Source organism: Pelophylax lessonae, assembly GCF_965119305.1.
Source record: "Pelophylax lessonae genome assembly, chromosome: 4".
In the NCBI taxonomy this organism is placed as follows: Eukaryota; Metazoa; Chordata; class Amphibia; order Anura; family Ranidae; genus Pelophylax; species Pelophylax lessonae.
In genome coordinates this window covers 226,662,157-226,685,814 of record NC_138771.1, presented here as the reverse complement: position 1 = coordinate 226,685,814, position 23,658 = coordinate 226,662,157, and the positions used below count along the sequence as shown (strand labels likewise).

The following is a 23,658-nucleotide window of genomic DNA, read 5'->3' as shown; positions in this document are numbered from 1 at the left end:
AATTGTGGAAGAGGGTTACACCTTATCACCCTGACAATGAAAACCCCCCTGCGCAGCTTTAGGTTAAACCACTTCTCTTACACTTCCTGAGGCTGAATAGTTTTTTCCTATGCTGGGATCACCATTGAGGTATTTGTAAATCGCTATCATTTCCCCTCTCAAGGGTCTCTTCTCTAGCAAGAATAAATGTATTCCTTATAGTCTTTCCTTATAATTGAGGTCCTCCAGTCCCCAATTTATTTAGTTGCCCTTCTTTGGTCTCTCTCCAGCTCCAGCACATCCCTTCTGCGGACTGCTGACCAGAACTGGATGGAGTATATCACCTTTTTTATGCATGCTAATATTCTGCCGGATTTGGTAGCTGCAGCTTGACATTAAATGCTATTGCTCAGTGTGTCTTCTACTAGGACACCCAGATCTTTCTCCATCCTTGATTCCCCCACAGGTTCTCACCCTAGTGAGTAGATTGCGTTTGTGTTTTTAGCCCTCAAGTGCATTACCTTACATTTCTCCACAATAAACCTCATTTGGCATGAAATTGCCCACTCCATTATTTTTGTTCAGGTAAAATTCCAATATCCTGATGTGAAGTTATTGCCCTGCTTATTTTTGTGTTGTTCATGAAAACTGAGATTGAGATATTTATCCCATCCTCTATATCATTTATGAAGAAATTAAACAGAATTGGTCCCAAGACAGAGCCTTGTATGCATAAAAACCAAAACGACAAGAGGGTAACTCTACTTGCATGAGAAAAAAAAATAGCAAATAAAAAATAATATGGCGTATACAATTGCTACAAAAGCCATATTGTAATTGAATGTTATTAAAAATGATCTTTCCTTTTCAATCTGCAGCACTGTAATTTTTTGTAAAATTCAATGCAATATGGCTACCTGGAGCCGTTCCATATACAGTTGCTGTACGGAACTGCTTCCAGAGATTTAAATTCCTGCTTGTGTGATTGGCTTACTGATTTTCCCAGAAGACCGCTTTAAGGTACAATTCAGGTTTTAGGTTTTACAAAAATTTTATTTTGGGTTAGATAATCCTAAAAGTGTTGATCACTCTTAAAGGGATGCAGACACTGCAATTCTCCTCATTAAAACCCTGCAAGTGCATCAGCTACTTGATAATGAATGTCACTCCCATTTAAATTTACTTTGCACATTGACATAACCGAACAAATATCTATTTCATCAGAGCAACAAAAGGTAGGAATCTGCAACAACATTTGCTTAAATCCTTGCAATGTTCATAGATCACCCAGAGGGGATTGTTTTTTGTTTTATTGTTTTCAACAAAGGAGGAGTTACGTTTTAATCTCTTTCAGCTATTTAAAGTGTATGGGAGAATTTGTACAGACCGTGCCCTAAGTACTCAATCTAAATTTGCTATTGCAGACTTCTCTTCTAATGATGATCATGGGGGAGCTGGAACCTTCCTCAGGGAAAATAAAACACAGTGGACGAATATCATTTTCTCCCCAAGTATCCTGGATAATGCCTGGGACCATCAAGGAAAACATAGTGTTTGGAGTCTCCTATGACCAGTACAGATACCTGAGTGTCATCAAGGCTTGCCAACTGGAAGAGGTCAGTGGTTCTGTTGTCACAATACGTTGTATAGTTGTTTTGCTCTTGTAAAGAAATTGAATGTTTAAAAAAATGTTTTGGACAGAAGTATCATACAACTATGTTAGTGAGACAGTCCTGATTCCTGGACCACTAGCAGAGCAAATGATTCTATTTATACTCAGATATGCACTTTGTACCTTAGGCCAATGCAGTATGTAAGAAAAGTTAACCTATTGAATGGAATCAAATAACACTTAAGATTCATAATTGGTTATTGGATCATACAAATAATACAATTACATTTTGTTTTATTGGCTAAAAGCCCCAAATTTTGGTACCCCAGTATTATTAAAAGAAGCCTATACTGATAGGATTACAGAATCTTCTGTTGCTGACCTCTTTCTAAACTTGGTGATTTAAATTGTTGGGGAAAAAAAAGTCATAAATAAACAGCCATCGTGTTCTGGGAAACAACACCACTCATAAGTGTTTAACACAGGGTAAAACTTGGATGACGCTGCCATAATAAGCATTCATGAACATACAGTATACTCTATAGCAGTGGTCTCTAAACTGCAGCCCGGGGGACAGAGCCCTTTGCTTGCTTTTATCCAGCCCTAGGGGTACTAATTTATTCACTGACACCAATGAAGGGGCACAGTCCCTCCCAATGACAACAGACGATGGGGCACAGTTCCTCCCAATGACACCAATAGTGGGGCACAAATCCTACCAATGACACCAATGATGGGGCACAATTCCTCACAATGACACCAGTGACGGGGCACAATTCTTCCAATGACATCAACAATGGGGCTTAATTCCTCCCAATGACACCAACGAAGGAACAAAGAGGCACAATTCCCCTCAATGACAACAATGATGGGGCACAACTCCTATCAATTGCACAAATGATGGGGCACTTTATCTACCAATCATGGGGCATTGTTTACCCCAAGTGATACTGGGACATTTTCTTCTCCCGATTGCTACAGTCCAGCCCCCCTAAAGTCTGAAAAACAATAAACTGGCCCTTTGGAAAGTTTAGAGACTCCTGCTCTATAGCAAGTTATCAAATAATAAACCTTTAATACACAAAGTGAAACTCCAGCCACAACTTTTGTAAGGGTTGGACAATGTTTATTGAGATCTCTGATTTTCCCTTTGACTGGTGCTGTCTGGAAAGGAGTTAGGGGAAATCTTTTCAAGAGACACGTAAGCAGTAATACAATTTATAATATTACATACACTTTATTTTCTCATTGGCCATACAACAGTGTAATATTTTATTTCAGCTTCGGCAGGCCATAGACGGTGCAAATTTCATTCCTGCAACGACGGGTTGCAGAGAAAAAATTAGCTCGATTCCCCTATCAACACAGACAGTGTTGACAGGGGAATCCCTCCTGCTGAGCAATTGTCTTCTCCCGGCAGGGGGGTGGGAGCAGGCGGGGGAAGCCAGCAAGAGAAGACAGTGATTATCGCTAGCGGCTATAGCAGCCCCTTGATATAATCACGAACAAATCTGGCAGGCTAGATTTACCCAAGTTGATTCATCGATGAACATAGTACATTCAGCCTGCCCATTAATTGTTCTGCTGAATCAGTGGAGATTCAAACCACCAGCCTAACTTCAGCTTGTTCAATAAAGTTTGACAAAAACAAAAACCCGGAAGCTGATTGGTTTCTATGTAAAGCTGCACCAGATTTTTTAATTTCCAGTTTTAGTAAATCAGTCTTATGGCACTTTTCCACTGCAAGTACCGACTCGGCTTTACTCGGCCCTGCTTGGCCCGGTTTGCTTTTCCACTGCTGGTACCACATGGTACGGTGTTGGAAAGGTTCGGTACGGTACGGTATGGTTTGCTTTTCCACTAAAGTAGTACTAAAGTTAAGTGGGTGGGATAACAACGGGGTGGGTGGGATTCTCTGACCAATCAGTGGCTAGTAGTGAGTGCATGCAAAGGATTGTGGGATATGGTACCGGGTATGGCACCTCTTGGAACCACAATCGAGTAGGTACTGTTTTTGAGAGCCGTACCGTTCGGTTCCAATGCAGTGGAAAAGCGCCGCCGTACCGTACCGTACCGTACCGAACCGTACCGAACCGTTCCTACACTATACCATGCGGTACCAGCAGTGGAAAAGCACAAAAGCGAGCCGAACCGTTCGGTTCCATGCAGTGGAAAAGCGCCATTATTGAGTCAGGCAAATTGTTTGAAAACCCTTAAAATCCCAGCTGTGTTCATTTTTGCCACTAACATAAACATTACAATATGCACACTTTTTTCACAAACAAAAACCACATTCACAGTAAAAATTAAGTTTAGTTGACAGAAATGTTCCATCCTGCTCCTTTAAATTTTCCTGTCACCGCAGTTAAAAACAAATGTCGATTTGATCTCACTGACCATAGGAAAGTGAATATTTTCAAACACAATTCTACTGGTGTATGGCAAGTCTAGAGAAGGGTCAGACCTTATATCTGGTTTTATTGATGTCTGCATTCCTACCCAGATTTCCCATCACATCCTGTCCCAATGATTGCATCCTCCAGGAAAATGTATTCTAAACCTAAGGTGACCAGAGTCTCAAAATGAAATCTGGTGACACCCTACTGACCATGCCCACTTTTATAACATTCCCATTTCAATTAATACCCATTTTATAATGTATGGGGGGGGGGGGTTAATGTTGGGGCAGGCAGTACAGAGGGAACAGCTGATGGTTAGGATAGGAAATTCAGAGGGGCAGTTAATAGTGGAAAACAGACAGCAGAGGGGAGGGGGCAGTATACACAGGCTTTTTTTGGCCACCCAAGTCTCAGTTGACTCATATAATTACCCCCCCTTCCACAGTGTGGCCCCTCTACTGCCCTTGTCATTGAGCTCAGGGCAGAAGTAGCAGTTCTGGAGTCTATTCCCAGGCTCTGGGGATATTCTCTTCCCCCTGTCCTGGTTCATGTGGTTCCAGGGTGCAGGGTGGGCCAAAATCCATGTAGCCAGTCACATTTCAGCTTCAGGCCATACAGTTCTCATGGAGTGGAGGAGAGGAAGGGAAGGGGAGAGATTTCCTACAGCTTAGCAACTATACCTGGGCCAAGCAGCCACTGAACTTTAGGGGGGTGCCAGCCAGGAAATTGAGGAAATGGGCTACATCCAGGGACACATCCTTAGACACTTTAAACGTAGAAACAGCCTCCTCAATCCAGGGACTGCCCCCTGAAATTGGGGACATCTAGTCATCCTACTTTCACCTAGACATTTGTGTTTTTTTGTTTACTGATAATGTCATCTACAATATCTTTAAACATAGTTTTACATTTAATGTAGATTTACCAGCAACAAGTACTGTTCTTCAGTGTGTTTTGGGGCGTTTTTATTTTGGAAATGGCACAGGAGGAACCTGGCACATTAACAACATTCTTTGATTAGAAATGGTGAGATAAAATGTGTGAAAATTCACACTGTAAAGTTCGGGCTGTTTTAATACAATGATAGCTATGATCATGTTGTTTTCTTTGCATTACAATAAGGAAATCCTTTTTTATAGGCAAATATTTGAACTGCTGACACACCAGTCTGTGTGTATGTTTGTGAAACTTGAGTGCCTATAAAAAACCACAGATACCAACGGTCCACTTTCCAGACCATTCTTAGGTTTCACACAATTGTCCCTGGCTTACCTAACTACTAGCTGTCAACATTTTCTAGTTACTAACAAAATGCTATGATCCTTATTAATGAAAAATGGGGGACAGGGAATGATGGTTTATCTGGAACAACAGCAGAAAAGTGGGGTAAAAACCTGTTCGATTCAAGGAGACATTTTCAAGCGCAGATCTACCGGTAATTCTGATTGGTAGTTGTGGTGAAACAACAACAGTGTGTGGTGCTGCTGACACATGTAGTGAGCAGCTTGAGTACTATTGTATTTCATTGGCCTAATGTGGATTAATTGACAATTAGCAAAGCTTGACAAATATTCATTGGCATCTGGATTGAATATGTTTTGTTTTATATCTTGACAGCTACACAGCTTTCATTTTACTCGTATCTATATTTTACAATGTTATTATTTAGAATACATTTATTTGATATAATGTTTTTGAGCACTTTTTTATCCAAGCCAACTATATACAATGACCTCAATGCACTTTCCGAAGTCAAACCCTTTCTATAAAATAAGGTTAATACAAATAAAAAAACGTATTAATGAAATATATATTGTATGTGCTATCAACAGTCAGGTATGTATAGTAAAAATAAAAATCAGAGACCGTGTGTGGCTATTTTTATTCTCCCAGTAATGCCATCTCCATATAAAAGTGGGGTAGACACTCAATGGTTCCTCCTGATTGCTGATTTTAAGGGAGGGGGGCAAACACGTAACTGATACTGTACTGCCAATGCTGAACTCTTAAGAAAATGCTTGCAGATACTGATTCAGAACAAATTGGCAGAAAAGGTGGTCTGACTTTCCATTGACTTCAATAGCTGCATGCTTGTTCCAGATTAGTGCTTCAGAATGTATTGAAGCTATAGATTGCCAGACAACAAGTATTATCAATAGAAGTTCAGCAATGACAGCCTCAGTAATGATGTCAGTAGCAGTTATGTTATGTAGTTTGCTATGGTCAGTTATTTTGTGTTATCAACCATTTCATGTTTGGTAGAGACTGTCTGCAAATAATGTATACTGTATTTATGGGATTATGCACACCTATATTTAGGAAAAAAACTTACCACACAACCATACCTATATCTACAGTATCTATCTATCTATCTATCTATCTATCTATCTATCTATCTATCTATCTATCTATCTATCTATCTATCTATCTATCTATCTATCTATCTATCTATCTATCTATCCTGTATACATTCATATTCATATATCTATCTATATCTATCTATCTCTGTATATATATATATATACATATATATATATATATATATATATATATATATATATATATATATACACAAACACACACACATATATATCCGCTAGTGTTTGAAGAAACTATTTTGTGTAAGAAAGCCAGCTCATGTTCTGGGTTTATTAGCCATTCAAGTTACGGTTCCTTTCATGTAAGCTTTTATATGGCTTTTACGAGAACTGAGTTATTATTAGGATACTCTGTGATTTAAACAGTGCCATCTTGTTTTATGCTGTGTTTTGCAATAAGCTTAGTAGTTTGTGTTGTATGTAGTAATGATACAGTTGTGTTATTATAATAACACATCACTGTGGCATAACAAACACAAATGCTGGAAAATTACAGTGAACTAAAAAATTATAAGGCAACTTTGTATTTATATGCTGCCAAATCCCTCTAGGGTGTGTCCACATGGGCATCTTAATTTTGACATGGAATAGACCAGCCTAACATGCCCTCTACTTAGTTAATATGTATTTTCTGTTCACTTGTTAACACCTGTCTTTGGATCTGCAAAGATTGTTGAACAGAAAGACAGTTCTTTAGTGGTTAATATGGAGCACCTAAACTTTTCTTTGGGTTGTATATGTGGACAAAATGCCTTATTTCCAGGATCTTTAAACCTACCCCTTCGTTGACTGAAATGATCGAGAAGCTGTTTTGCTGTAGAGATGGTGTTCTCTGCTAGCCCTGCTAGCTCCAACAAACAATGTAGCAGAAAGTTTCTTATTGAGAGTCCTATGTTAAATCACCAAACAGCCTTTCTGCAAACGGCACTACCTATGTGGACTGCAAATTATGCAAAACCTTAGTGGGGTGCTGAACCATTCTTTCAGATAATGAGTTGAGATGAATACAGCATGCTTCCCCAAAAAGCCCAACATGGATAACATGTTTCAGAAACAGACAGATAGAAGTGTAGGTACCTTATCAAGCTTGCTATTAAACTGTATTTTACCCCAATATCTCATAATTCTGATATGTGTCTATTGTACCATATACTTGTATATTTTTCTCTGTGCATTGTTTCCTCTGTGTGAAATACCTGGGAATCCTGCCAGTCCCCTGCTTTCCTATTTCAAGCTGACCACACCACGGCGTGGAAGCACATCTGTCCCAGTGTGGTCAGTTTATTTATTTGCATTCTGCTTGGGGGCACAGCCTGCCTGTACTCCATTGGTCAGACTTGTGCTGACACAGCCCCTGCACAGCTTATTACTGGAAAGATCAGTGTACTGCTGTTTCTGTGCCTCCTGCTGACACATCCTACTGCGCAGGGCCGTTTGAAGGAATTTGGGGGCCCCAAGCAAAATGGACATGGAGGCCCCCCGCCTCCAAAATGGACATGGAGGCCTGGTGGGGTGGCGCCACTCCTGCGCGCGCTTTAGGCCGCCTAGGCAGGGGCGGGGCTGGTGCACACTGCGCAGATGCGCGCCGCCGCCGCATACTCTCCCCCTAGCGAGCCGGTGCCATGTGACGTCATGCCGCTCCTCCGCTGTGCGCCCGCCTGCCGGCCTGTCACAGGCCGCCTGTGTGTGTGAGGCGCGGCGCGTTTGTGTTTTTTGGGATAATGTCAGTCTGTGTCTTGGGTCTTGGGGCCCCAGGCCAGCTTGGGGCCCCAAGCAATTGCTTGTTTTGCCTGCCTTGATGCGACGGGCCTGCTACTGCGCAGCTCTTTACTGGGAAGGTCAGTGTTCTGCTGTTTCTTTGCCTCCTGATGGAACCCAAACCAGCTTGTTATAGTGCATTTCTGTTTCTGCATTTCACAGTGGACGGTGTCTTTTCTCTGTTCAAGCTGCTGCTGCCATGCCATGCCCTCCATTATCACAAGGAGTCTCCACCCCACCTCTCCAAGCTCATTTTACAGCTGAGATCAGAGGTCATATGGATATGATCACTTATAAAGAAAAAAAATGTGTATATAAATATATATCTATAAAGAAACACGTTTTATTTAGAGTACAACATCAAGTCAATTAAACTGGGATATTGATCTGGTCAGTTAAGTAGCGGAGGGGATTGTTAATCAGCTTCAGTTGCTTTGGTGTTAATTAAATTAACAACAGGTGCACCAAATGGGCAAAAAATGAGACAACCCCCAAAACAGGAATGGTTTACATGTGGAGGCCACTGAAATTTTTTTTCCCTACTCATTTTTTCTGCCTGTTTTTCACTAGTTTTGCATTTGGCTAGGGTCGATGTCACTACTGGTAGCATGAGGCGATACTTGGACCCTATAGAGGTTGGGCAGGCAGTCCAACTCCTCCAGGATGGCACATCAATATGTGCCATTGCCAAAAGGTTTGCTGTGTTTTCCAGCACCATCTCAGGAGCATGGAGGAGATTCCAGGAGACAGTCAGTTACTCTAGGAGAGCTGGAGAGGGCGGTAGAAGGTCCTTAACCCATCAGCAGGACTGGTATTTGTTTCTTTGTGCAAGAAGGAACAAGATGAGCACTGCCAGAACTCTATAAAATTACCTCAAGCAGGCCACTGGTGTGAATGTCTCTGACCAAACAATCAGAAGCAGACTTCATTAGGGTGGTTTGAGGGCCCGACGTCCTCTAGTGGGCCCTGTGCTCACTGCTCGGTACCATGGAACTCAATTGGCATTTTCCATTGAACACCAGAATTGGCAGGTCTGCCACTGATGCCCTGTGCTTTTAACAGATGAGAGCAGGTTCACACTGAGCACATGTGACAGACGTGAAAGAGTCTGGAGAAGCCATGGAGAACGTTATGCTGCCTGTAACATCGTTCAGCATGACCGGTTTGGTGGTGGGTCAGTGATGGTCTGAAAAGGGGTGATTGAAAGGGGGCATGCTGGCATCTCTGCGTTGAAAGGGGGCATGCTGGCATCTCTGCATTGAAAGGGGGCATGAAGGCATCTCTGCATTGAAAGGGGGCATGCTGGCATCTCTGCATTGAAAGGGGACATGATGGCATCTCTGCATTGAAAGGGAGCATGATGGCATCTCTGCATTGAAAGGGGACATGATGGCATCTCTGCATTGAAAGGGGGCATGATGGCATCACGGCATTGAAAGGGGGCATGCTGGCATCTCTGCATTGAAAGGGGGCATGATGGCATCTCTGCATTGAAAGGGGGCATGCTGGCATCTCTGCATTGAAAGGGGGCATGATGGCATCTCTGCATTGAAAGGGGGCATGATGGCATCTCTGCATTGAAAGGGGGCATGCTGGCATCTCTGCACTGGAAGAGGGCACTCTGGTCACTGCATTGAAAGGGGGCAAACTGGTCTCTGTGCATTGAAAGGGGGCACGCTGGTCTCTGTGCATTGAAAGGGGGCACGCTATACCTTAATTACTGAAGGCCCCTTTCACACTTTTGTCTGTCAGATTAAACTAAAAAAGGTACCGTAATCGAATCCACACATCCTGGAACATTAAATCCTGTCTTCAACCATCCCGACGAACGCCACGCCCTGCCACGTCCACCACACCCATGTCATGCCCCCATCACCCCCCCCCCTCCCGGGCTGCTCAGTCCAAAATGCCCGGGCCTATTTTTTGTCCCAGTCTGGGCCTGTTCCCCGTTGTCATGAGACTCATTCATGTTGCAAGGTACCAGGCGTGTTAAATTTTGTGTTATCGCTCTCACTCTCTCATACTGGTCACTGGAAGTTCAACATGGCACCTCATGGCAAAGAATTGTCTGAGGATCTGAAAAAAAGAGTTGCTGCTCTACATAAAGATGGCCTAGGCTATAGGACGGTTGCCAAGACCCTGAAACTGAGCTGCAGCATGGTGGCAAATGCCATACAGAGGTGTAACAGGACAGGTTCCACTCAGAACAGGCCTCGCCATGGTCGACCAAAGAAGTTGAGTGCACGTGCCCAGCGTCATGTCCAGAGGTTGTCTTTGGGAAAAAGACATATGAGTGCTGCCAGCGTTGCTGCAGAGGTTGAAGGGGTGGGAGGTCAGCCTGTCAGTGCTCAGACCATACACTGCATACTGCATAAAATTGGTCTGCATGGCTGTCATCCCATAAGGAAGCCTCTTCTAAAGATGATGCACAAGAAAGCCTGCAAACAGTTTGCTGAAGACAAGCAGACTAAGAGCATGGATTACTGGAACCATGACCTGTGGTCTAATGAGACCAAGATAAACCTATTTGGTTCAGATGGTGTCAAGCGTGTGTGGCGGAAACCAGGTGAGGAGTATAAAGACAAGTGTGTCTTGCCTACAGTCAAGCATGGTGGAGGGAGTCTCATGGTCTGGGGCTGACTGAATGCTGCACTGGGGAGCTACAGTTCATTGAGGGAACCATGAATGACAACATGTACTGTGACATACTGAAGCAGAGCATGATCCCCTCCCTTCAGAGACTGGGCCGCAGGGCAGTATTCCAACATGATAAGGACCCCAAACACACCTCCAAGACGACCACTGCCTTACTAAAGAAGCTGAGGATAAAGGTGATGGGCTGGCCAAGCATGTCTCCACATCTAAACTCTATTGAGCATCTGTGGGGCATCCTCAAACGGAAGGTGGAGGAGCGCAAGGCCTCTAACATCCACCAGCTCCGTGATGTCATCATGGAGAAGTGGAAGACTCCAGTGGCAACCTGTGAAGTTCTGGTGAATTCCATGTTTAGCAGGATTTCCAGGCATTGGGCCTGATGTGGGTCTGCCATGGTTAACGTTAACACCAACAGAACATTTAAGCTGATTACCCAAATGTGAGATCTGAGACAATGAACAGTCCGGCATCTTTGGTTTATTTTGTTTATTTTATATGGGGATGGGAGAAGGGAATGAGTGGGATACTCCTCTGGCTCAACTAGGTACAAATTGGGACACTTTGAAGAAAAAATGCCTTTCAGCGATGTCTTGACGCCGGCTGAATGCCGAGCAACGCTTGTTGGCTCTTGAAATCACTGACTTGCTGTATTGTAATGAAAACTGACTTCTGACACTCTGGTTAGCTCAAAAGTCCTTGACACTGCTTCCTCCAGTCCTTCCTGACTGAGGTAGCCTGTTGTAGATACTGCTGCAACTCTCAAGATTGTAAGACTGTACCCTTCAGGGCCCAACCGCTGGTACCCCCTTTTACTCCTCAGGGTTAAACTCTAGGACCCCTTTTACTCTATTTCTCCACCGGCTGGTTAGCTCCTGGATCCCTCTGACCTCCGGAGTGGTCCCCTCTGACTAGGCAGACCCCCAGGGACAGTTCACAGTACTCACGACTCAGAATGCTTTCCTGGAACTCGACCCCCACAGCTCCGCTAGTCCTCAGCACACTGGATCCTTCCTGCAGCTTAGCTCAGCCCTGTATCCCCTCAGGCAAGCCGCCTGGGATACCCGATTCTTCCTGACAGGAGGAGAGACAGCCGTACCCTCCTTCCTGCCAGGTTGCAGAGAAAGGGACTGGGGAATCTCTGTCCTTAGTCCCTTTCTCTCTCTCAAAAGTTGACATCAGGGGTCTGTCTAGACCCCTGATATTTCACCAAAGCCACCCAGCAGGGCTGCTAAAAAAAAATTGTAAAAAAATTTTAAAAAATAATATTGTAAAGAAAAAAATAAAAAAGCAAAATTGTTAAAAAGAAAAAAAAAAAAGTAAAAATAAACTACTGACACCAATATTTGTCCTACTAACATATCCAGTGCTCTATTGATACTGTCCACTGCCCTACCGCCACACACACACACACACATATATATATATATATATATATGAATATATATACTGAACAAAATTATAAATGCAACACTTGTTTTTGTTTTCATGAGCTGAACTCAAAAATCGAAGAAAACCGGGAAAGGGCACCTCTCCAAAGTGCCAGACACCATTGAATGTGAGCATTTGCCCACTCAAGTTACGACGATGAACTGCAGTCAGGTTGAGACCCCAATGAGGAGGACGAGCATGCAGATGAGCTTCCCTGAGACGGTTTCTGACAGTTTGTGCAGAAATTCTTTGATTATGCAATCCGTTTGTTGCAGCAGCTGTCTGGGTGGCTGGTCTCAGACAAACTTGGAGGTGAAGATGCTGGATGTGGAGGTCATGGGCTGGTGTGGTTACACATGGTCTGCGGTTGTGAGGACGGTTGGATGTACTGCCAAATTCTCTGAAATGCCTTTGGAGACGGCTTATGGTAGAGAAATGAACATTCAATTCACGGGCAACAGCTCTGGCGGACATTCTTGCAGTCAGCATGCCAATTACACGCTCCCTCAAAACTTGCGACATCTGTGGCATTGTGCTGTGTGATAAAACTGCACGTTTTAGAATGGCCTTTTACTGTGGCCAGCCTAAGGCACTCCTGTGCAATAATCATGCTGTCTAATCAGCATTTTGATATGCCACACCTGTGAGGTGGATGGATTACATCGGCAAAGGAGAAGTACTCACTAACACATTTAGCCAGATTTGTGAACAATATTTGAGAGAACTCAGCCTTTTGTGTACATATAGTGGTGATCGAAAGTTTGGGCACCCCAGGTAAAAATTTGTATTCATGTGCATAAAGAAGCCAAGGAAAGATGGAAAAATCTCCAAAAGGCATCAAATTACAGATTAGACATTTTTATAATATGTCAACAAAAGTTAGATTTTATTTCCATCATTGACACTTTCAAAATTACAGAAAACAAAAAAAAATGTCGTCTGCAAAAGTTTGGACACCCTGCAGAATTTATAGCATGCACTGCCCCCTTTGCAAGGCTGAGACCTGCCAGTGTCATGGATTGTTCTCAATCATCGTCTGGGAAGACCAGGTGATGTCAATCTCAAAGGTTTTAAATGCCCAGACTCATCTGACCTTGCCCCAACAATCAGCACCATGGGATCTTCTAAGCAGTTGTCTAGAAAACTGAAAATGAAAATAGTTGAAGCTCACAAAGCTGGAGAAGGCTATAAGAAGATAGCAAAGCGTTTTCAGATGTCAATATCCTTTGTTCAGAATGTAATTAAGAAATGGCAGTCATGAGGAACAGTGGAAGTTAAAGCAAGATCTGGAAGACCAAGAAAAATATCAGACAGAACAGCTCGCAGGATTGTGAGAAAAACTATTCAAAACCCACGTTTGACTGCAGGATCCCTCCAGAAAGATCTGGCAGACACTGGAGTTGTGGTACACTATTCCACTATAAAGAGATACTTGTACAAATATGGTCTTCATGGAAGAGTCATCAGAAGAAAACCTCTTCTACATCCTCACCACAAAAATCAGCGTTTGAACTTTGCAAATGAACATATAAACAAGCCTGATGCATTTTGGAAACAAGTTCTGTGGACCGATGAGGTTAAAATTCAACTTTTTGGCCGGAATGAGCAAAGGTACGTTTGGAGAAGAAGGGGCACAGAATTTAATGAAAAGAATCTCTGTCCAACTGTTAAGCATGGGGGTGGATCAATCATGCTCTGGGGTTGTATTGCAGCCAGTGGCACAGGGAACATCTCACGAGTAGAAGGAAAAATGGATTCAATAAAATTTCAGCAAATTTTGGATGGTAACTTGATGCCATCTGTGAAAAAGCTGAAGTTAAAGAGAGGATGGCTTCTACAAATGGATAAACACACCTCAAAATCCATGTGGATTACATCAAGAGGCATAAACTGAAGGTTTTGCCATGGCCTTCACAATCTCCTGACATCAACATAATTGAAAATCTATGGATAGACGTTAAAAGAGCAGTGCGTGACAGACAGCCCAGAAATCTCAAAGAACTGGAAGACTTTTGTAAGGAAGAATGGGCAAAGATACCTCAAACAAGAATTGAAAGACTCTTGGCTGGCTACAAAAAGTGTTTAGAAGCTGTGATACTTGCCAAAGGGGGCAGTACAAGATAGTAACTCTGCAGGGTGCCCAAACTTTTGCAGATGCCATTTTTTTGTTTTCTGTTGTTTTGAAAGTGTAAATGATGGAAATAAAATCTAACTTTTGTTGACATATTATAAGAATATCGTATCTGTAGTTTGATGCCTTTTGGAGATTTTTCCATCTTTCCTTGGCTTCTTTATGCACATTAATACAAATTTTTACCTGGGGTGCCCAAACTTTCGATCACCACTGTAGAACTCAATATACTATATATATATATATATATATATATATATATATATATATATATATATAATTTTAAATACCCTTTTTCGTTTTTTTTGTTAAGTGATCACATAATCTCTGTTCTCAGCTGAATAAGGGACTTAGAGAGTTGGGGATGGAGAAACAGCACTGCACTAATCTTCCCAGTGCTTAGCTGTGCAGGGGGGGGGGGGGCTTTCAGCATGTCTGATCAATGGGGACAGGCAAGCTGTTCTCCTAGCACAGCCAGAACACTGACCACGTTGAGACTGATGTGCTCTCATGCTCAGTGTGGTCTGTTTGAAAAAGGAAAGCAGGGGGACTGGCAAGATCACCAGATACTTCGCAAAAAGGAAGCAATACAAAGAGAACAGGATACTATTTACCACAAGTACATGGCACAACAGATGCATATCAGAAATATAAAATGTTGGGGTAACATATTCTTTGACCAGTAGTTTCCATTATCAATCCATAAGGTATAGGGGGCTTCAAACACCATAGGGCCATACATAATAATCTGTATATGTACTGCCAGAGAAGACTTCAAACATAGTGGAAGAAATGATGGCCAGAAATTGTGGACACGCTACATGTTTGTTTGGAGACTAGAGACATGCTGCAGAAGACAGAGAGAGACTTTGACATATTACATAAGGATAGCAGAAATCATTGTTTGTTTGTTTTTTTTTCATTTAAAAAATTCTCTCATTCCAAGGGGTCTGAGGGCCACCTAAAAAGTGACAAAGGGCTGCACGTGGCCCTCGGGCCACTAGAGATGTAGACAGAGGACGATTATGCAGGAACTATCATACTCTTGCTACATTACCTCACATATCTAGTTAGATTTATTTGCGTAGGGTGACTTTGTATGCACCCAGTACTATCCGACCAATCACCTCATACTACAGAGTATGTAGTCAGCATATTAATCTTTGTAGTAAAGTTATCTTTATAAGCAAATAGATATTCTAGATATTCTGGTACAAGGCGATAGTAAATACATAGGCAATATGTGCTCAACTCAAATAAAACCACAATTTAATAAACTTCCTTTAGTCTACCCATAAAACAGTTTATTTCATTTACAGTTTGTAAATCCTGAGTGCTAGCAGAATCAGAGCAGTGTTTAATAGTCCTGCAAAGGATTGTTTCTATTGTCTTTGAACACTGCCAGCTACTCATTTCCCTAATGTAGTTGCCTCACATCTTTTTATTTAGCCTTGTATTGCCAAATCCTGGGCCATTGTTTGTTCTGACGTCACCTTTACAGCAATCTATCTCAGAAGTTGGATATCATTGTAATGGTGCACTATTAAAATTCCATTATTGCTAAAGTATTACAGACTGTTTACCAATCATTCCAACCTGGTACCTGGTAGTTGGGCTACCAGATGCCTATCCTCAGATCGATCAGATTACACTTCTAACTTTATAGAAAAGCAATACATATAAATCTTTAGCAACCACACAACTATCAGTTCAGTTTAGTGTAGCACCCTCCTAGGTAGGTGCTAGTGGGAGAATATAGTTTTTGACTCTGTCTGCCTATCAGAGGAGACACAGGCAAATCTATATTGCTTTCTGCCTACCAGAGAGCAGGATCTGTTAGTGAGGTCAGCTCAGTGTGTGATTCATTGTGTCTAGAGAGTGTTTCACACTGGTCCAATAGGAAGGCATATTGGACAGTGGGAGGAAACCTGACCAATGGATACATAGGCTTTTGATCGCAGAGACAGGCTGTCTCGGTGCATTGTTGGATACTGTATAAAAGCCAGGAGCACATGTGCTGCAGGGTCTTTGGCTGGAGAGCAGAGTCCCGGAGGGAGGGGCGGCTGCCTCCTCCTCTGTAGCAGTGGCACGTGGCCTCAGGAGGTCGCCAGAGGAGTGGAGCTGAACCCAGAGGTCCAGGAGAGCTGACTGAGGGGGAGACACTGGAGACCCTGGAAAAGCAGTATCATGAGTACAGGGGATCATGTCAAAAGGCCTGACCTGAGAGGAGCCACCCCAGGAGTAGGATAGTCAGTGGACAGGTGTCAGCAAGCAAGAAGTAGGATACTAAGGAGAGCGTCCTGAAGATAAAATCAGTTCATCAGGTCATCTGGGAAAGAGACTTAAAACTAAATTCTCCTTAGGGGCAAGGTGGATCAACAGCCTGGCTGTACCAAGTTATAGAAGTCCTCAAATGTTGTGCATAGTTAATTCAGAGTATCCCACTATTGCCTTCTCCCATCCTTAATTTATCAATAAAACACAAAAACAACTACATACCCCTGGATTGTTTATTGAATGAGCCAAGAAGAAAAATGTTAAGGTTGCTGATGGTAACCCAGGAGGACCTGTAAGTGTGAAATCCAGCAGTCCTAAAGGGAGCAGTGCTACATTAGCATAGTGGATTTACCTTTTGTTCATACCTCAGTGTTCTTTAGCGTGTTTTGCAGAAATGCATTATAGTCCATTTAACATGGCTTCCCATGGTTCTAGATCAGTGTTTCTCAACTCCGGTCCTCAAGGCACACTAACAGGCCAGGTTTGCAAGAAAACTGAAATACATCACAGGTGAAATCATTTGCTGCTCAGTGATTGCAGTATTCTAGTCTGCATCTCCCCAAGGTAATACTTAAAATGTGGCCTGTTAGTGTGCCCTGAGGACCGGAGTTGAGAAACACTGTTCTAGATCACATCTGTGCATTTTGAGCCGGTGCATTTTTGGAAAGGGTCAGGAACTTTTTTTCCTGTTGCAGATTGCGTTTTGCGTGTAACAGACTTCAATGGACATGCACCAAAAATTCAAGTGTTGCCTTTTTTATGCGTTTTGCAGGGGTTTTTTTTTTGTCTAATAGGAAAGTATGAAAATTCTGTTCATGTAGTGTGACTTTGATGCCACTTTGATGCTACTTTAAACTCTCAGGCACTCAAGTAGCATCAAAATTGTATCAAAGTAGTACAAGAACCTTTATGTGTCCTAAGTCACATGTTAGGTTTAAAGGCTAGGGTTAGATTTAAAACGTAAGGCCCTTTTCACACCTGAGCGTATTTCAGCTCGTAAAACACTAATCTCTGAAGTCTGAAAATGCCCAACAAGCAAAATCCTATTCATTTCAATGACCCCTGGTCACATCTGAGCGTTTTGTCTCCTGAAGCAAAACACCTGAAGCTCAAAAAAGTACATGAGCTTCTTTTTTGGCACATTACAAGCGTTTTTGTTATATGTTAATGCCTGTCTCCAAACACCTGCAAAAAATGCCTGAAAAAAAAGGAGGAAAAAAACGCCTGAAAAAAGCCTAAAAAAAAACAACACCTGGAAAAAAGCCCAAAAAACCGCCTGAAAAAAGCCAAAAAAGCCCCAAAAAACGCCTGAAAACGAGACACTCAGGTGTCAATAGAGCCTTAGGGTTAGGGTTAAGGGTTAGGGTTAGGGTTAAATGTTAGGATTAAGGACTAGGGTTAGGGTAAATGTTAGGGTTAGAGTTAGGGTTAGAGTTAGGCTTAGCGGTAATTGTTAGGGTTAGAACGATAACTCTAACAATTACCGCTAACCCTAATGATTACCACTAGCCCTAACCCTAATGATTACCACTAACCCTAACTCTAACCTTAATCCTAACCTTAACTCCAAACTTAACCCTAACACTTAACCCTAACCCAAGCCCTAAACCCTAACCCTAGCCATTAACATTAACCCTAGCCCTTAACCCTAACATTTAACCTAAATCCTAGCCCTTAACCCTAACATGTGACTTTGGGCACAAAGGTTCCTGCACTATTTCGATGCAACTTTAATGCTACTTGAGTGCCAGAAAGTGTAAAGTGGCATCAAAATGGCTTTAAAGTGGCATCAAAGTCACACTACAAGATAGGGAACTCTTATACTTTCCTATTAGCCAAAACACCCCTGCAAAAAGGCGTCAAATCATGGCAAAAATACCTCAGAAATGCTAAATGCATCAGAAAGGCACCTGCATAGAAGTGAACCTAGCCTTAGACTATAAATGTTGAGTTTGGGATGCTGCTTTCGTATGATTCACATAATTCTTTGAAGTATGTTATTAAAGTGAAACTCCAGCCAAAAGAGTTTGGCTATTTTTGGGATGGGTTTATTAATAATTACAGGTATTTATATAGTGCAATCAATTCATGCAGCACTTCACATATATATTATACCTTCACATCAGTACCTGCCCTCAAGGATCTTATAGTGTAAGTTTCCTAACTCACATTCATACACATATTTGGGCCAATTTAGACAGGACTCAATTAACCTACCAGCATGTCTTTGGAATGTGGGAGGAAACCCATGCAGGCGCAGGGAGAACATGCAAACTCCAGGCAGGTAGTGCCGTGGTTGGGATCCAAACCGACAACCTTAATGCTGCCAGGCAGAAGCGCTAACCACATAGCCACTGTGCTGCCCAGGCTACAATCATTATCAGGTTTTACGGAGTTACCAATGGTAAGATTTTCCTTCACTTCCTGTCATGTTACTTGGACAGGAAGTGAACAAAAATCTCTCCAAAAGAAGGCATCTATTGTATCTGTATCTAGCACATGCATTTTATGACAGATGGAATCCAGCATGGTGTTTAATCTGATAAACCAATAAATATTTGTTATCATAAGTATGCCATAAATGTTAGAGGATCTTTGCAGATAACCTTTGAGGGCACCATGCGATCTCTAGAGATACCCTACCAGCTCCCAGTCTCAAGGGCAGAAGCAACTATCCAAAATAGACTTTCCCAGTTACCCTCTATCGGCTTCCCTAAAAAAATGCTTTATACAAGGGTGTGCAAAGACATTCATGTTAGACTGAAACATGCATTTTCAGTTTGGTTTCAGAACAGCCCTAAATAAGAACAAACCTTTCTTTTAGCACCGCTGACCACAGTGTACTTTTACTCCCATATCTGAATTATAGGATTTTGCTGACTGCCTGGCATCATGCAAGCAATGTATGACCTTGAGGTACAGTAGGAGGTCTAGAGATTTAGTTCTCACATTATTCAATGTACTATATAAATTCTTATCAGTCCTATATGGTCACATTAGTCATCTGATGTGATCGTTAATGAGTTTCATTTTTATTTGTTGGAAATGTGCTCATGTGTTTACTCAGGTATGGTAAGATCATAAATTAAATCAGATGTCACTGTGGGGACTTGTTTTCTGACAAAAAGACAGGAACTTTGTCCATAACCCCTGTGAGGGAGAAGGGCAAGATGACCTTTATGTTCCACAGAACAATAGTCAAAGGACTGGGGATTTTAAACCATGAAGTGCGTGGCATCTGGCACTTTCCTGTGTTGTGAAACCAAGCTCATAGGAGGCATGCTGTAATGTTCACCTGCTTAGCTAATAATGCATCATACCCAGCTTCTATTGTTTTATATGTCAGGTTTATCTTGTACAGGGGAAATCATGTATAAAAATTTCTCTTTTTAAGTGTATGTGCAAGCAAAAATAAAAATGCAGTATATCTCTCCAATACATACTCATTTCCCTTTATTTCAATCCTTAAAAGCCCTGCAAGCACAGACGTATACATTTCTTTTAGTGGAGTGGGGATGGGTTAGGTGACAGTGGTCCCTAGGACAGAAATGTTGGGCATATCTCTCTATCTTAAACTAAGTATATGCTTTACCTATTATGCATAATGATATTACACTTAAAATGTTACTAAACTCACAAGAGTAAAATCAGTCTGTATATACAGTAAAACAAGCTTTTTATAGTCAGTGTGGAACCTAAGGGAATAATCCTCTGCTGTTTGATCCTATCTTCTCTGTTCCTCCCCTTCTTCCACTGTCCCCAAACCATCTCCTGATAGAACAGAGCCTTGGGGGCAAGCTGGGCATGCTCAGTTTGGTGTGTATTACTAGAGAGTTTTTTTTTTCTTGGTAAAGTGCATGTGATCAGCACAGGGCCAATCAGCACTGTCCAGCTAGAGGGTCAGGGGTCCTACTACAGCCTCATAGGACAATCAGGGGGGGGGGGGGATAAAAACTTCCCCTACAAGCTTTAACCAGACACTGATAGAAGTCACAAGACTGCTATATACTGCTGATGAGAAAAAGTATTTTATCAGTTTATATTTACTAAAACTTTTGCGATTCTATGTTCTGTGTACTGTGGGAGACCAAATATAGTGAATGCAGAGTCCTGTGTTCACTGTTTAGTATTGCTTCAAAAAAAAAAAAATCCAATAATGAAAAAAACATCCACTTCAAAGCTAAAATGATTTTTACCTCCATAAAGCAAAAGTGGAACTTTTGCTCATCTGCTTCCTCCCCCCCCCCCCCCCTCCGGTGCCCACATAATACTTATCGGAGTCCTGTATTGATCCAGCGCTATGCCCGCCTGCAGGTTTTTTTCTCTCTCTCTTCTTACAGAATATTCATGCAGAAGCGGGAGCCATACACTGTTAGAGAGGATACAGTGGGTGTCACTGCCAGATCAACATATGTTGATTACTCATTCAAGTTTTTGTTGAAGGAGCCAGGCCTGAACGCTGCCTGCAGGCAATCAGCTCCAGGTACCCTTGGGGTGTTCTGACACCTGGCACCAGCTATAAAGCAGTCTGTCAGGGCCCAGGGCATTTCATCCATCTACATAATTTGTGTAGTTGCACAAATGCATTAATGTATAGACAGCTGTATACTATATACTTATGTTATAATTGTTAATTAATTAATATAATTGTTAATTTGTTTGATGTGGACACATATATTTCAATTGTCAATTGAGTTAAAGGGGTCGATTTCCTAAAACCGGAGAGTGAAAAATCTGGGGCAGCTGTGCATGGTAACCAATCAGCTTCTAACTTCAGCTTGTTCAATAAGGGTCCCTTCACATGGGCTTTCTGCCCGGCGGACTCTGTTTTCCTCAGCGGGGATCGATCCGCCGATCCCCGCTGCGCAGGCGTATGACAGCTCCGTCTCTGCTTACTTTGCAGAGATGGAGCTGTCAGAGCCCTGCTCTCCTCTATGGGAGATCGGATGAAAATGGACCGACTGTCCGTTTTCATCCGATTCTATCCGATCCTCCAGACGGATGGAAAATAGGGATTCCATCTGTCTGGATTTCACGGACAGGATTGTATCTGATAGCAGCGGGTGTCAGCGGACATGTCACCACTTACATCCGCCGCTCAATTGAGATGCATGAAGCATCTGATCAGGTCCACCTGAAAAAACTGACAGGCGGACCTGTTCGGAAAGCCCGTGTGAAAGGGGCCGTACACTTTGACAAAAATCCTGGAAGCTGATTCGTTTCTGTACAGAGCTGCACCAGATTTTACATGCTACATTTTTAGTAAATCAACCCCAAAATCTACTTATGTTTTCAACATTGCTGCATGTCTGTTCATTTTACAGGACATTGCAAAGTTTCCAGAGAAAGACGATACTGTTCTAGGGGAAGGAGGGATCACCCTGAGTGGAGGACAGCGGGCACGAATCTCTCTAGCAAGGTACAACTTTTTTATTTCAAGAGCTTCTCACAGCATATCTAATAACATCATTACTTTGCTGTACTCCTTAAATAAATGTCACATTGTAAATCCAGTTTAAGAATAAAATGACTTCCTGCGGTGTTGATAATCCCCCTGCGTACATAATTTCTAATAACAGATGGCAGTCATTTAAAAAGGTCGTCTTGATGTTATAGTGCATGCTTGTAATACAGAATTATTTTAGAGAATAGAATTAAGCAAAAAGTTGTTGTTTTAGAAGGATTTGGTGTAAGGAAATGGCCCGTGAAACAGCAGAACATTTAGGACAGGTTTATAAGGCAAATAACAGGATTAACTTTTAGCCTTTACAGTTTATGTGGAACTGTTACATCAACGTGGAGGAAAAAGGGCACACACATAGTTCTCATATACCAGGGAAAAATGTGCAGTAGACATCAGAGTGTGTATTTTTCTTTCATGATAGTAAAATTTGCAGTATACATCAGAGTGTGTTTTTTTTTTTTTTTTCATAATAGTAAAATTTGCAGTAGACATTAGAGTGTGTTTTTTTTTTTTTTCATAATAGTAAAATTTGCAGTAGACATTAGAGTGTGTTTTTTTTTTTTTTCATAATAGTAAAATTTGCAGTAGACATTAGAGTGTGTTTTTTTTTTTTTTTTCATAATAGTAAAATTTGCAGTAGACATTAGAGTGTGCTTTTTTTCATCATAGTAAAATTTGCAGTAGACATCAGAGTGTGTTTTTTTTTTTTTTTCATGATAGTAAATTTTTTCATGATAGTAAAATTTTCAGTATACATCAGAGTGTGTTTTTTTTTCATGATAGTAAAATTTGCAGTATACATCAGAGTGTGTTTTTTTTTATGATAGTAAAATTTGCAGTAGACATCAGAGTGTGTTTTTTTTTATGATAGTAAAATGTGCAGTAGACATCAGAGTGTGTTTTTTTTTATGATAGTAAAATTTGCAGTATACATCAGAGTGTGTTTTTTTTTATGATAGTAAAATTTGCAGTAGACATCAGAGTGTGTTTTTTTTTATGATAGTAAAATTTGCAGTAGACATCAGAGTGTGTTTTTTTTTATGATAGTAAAATTTGCAGTATACATCAGAGTGTGTTTTTTTTTATGATAGTAAAATTTGCAGTAGACATCAGAGTGTGTTTTTTTTTATGATAGTAAAATTTGCAGTAGACATCAGAGTGTGTTTTTTTTTATGATAGTAAAATTTGCAGTATACATCAGAGTGTGTTTTTTTTTTATGATAGTAAAATTTGCAGTAGACATCAGAGTGTGTTTTTTTTATGATAGTAAAATTTGCAGTAGACATCAGAGTGTGTTTTTTTTCATGATAGTAAAATTTGCAGTATACATCAGAGTGTGTTTTTTTTTTTTTCATGATAGTAAATTTTTTCATGATAGTAAAATTTGCAGTATACATCAGAGTGTGTTTTTTTTTCATGATAGTAAAATTTGCAGTATACATCAGAGTGTGTTTTTTTTTTCATGATAGTAAAATTTGCAGTATACATCAGAGTGTGTTTTTTTTTTTATGATAGTAAAATTTGCAGTAGACATCAGAGTGTGTTTTTTTTTATGATAGTAAAATTTGCAGTATACA

At 41.4% G+C, this 23,658-nt stretch overlaps 1 protein-coding gene across 1 annotated transcript in view; it reads left to right on the top strand.

Moving 5' to 3' along the window:
- CFTR (CF transmembrane conductance regulator) overlaps positions 1 to 23,658 on the top strand; it is a 228,376-nt gene that overhangs the window by 125,404 nt on the left and 79,314 nt on the right. The window contains exons 11-12 of the mRNA XM_082255316.1: positions 1,404 to 1,595; positions 21,942 to 22,036. Of these exons, the coding sequence (XP_082111442.1) occupies positions 1,404 to 1,595; positions 21,942 to 22,036 (287 nt within the window). The remainder of the gene's footprint in view (positions 1 to 1,403; positions 1,596 to 21,941; positions 22,037 to 23,658) is intronic.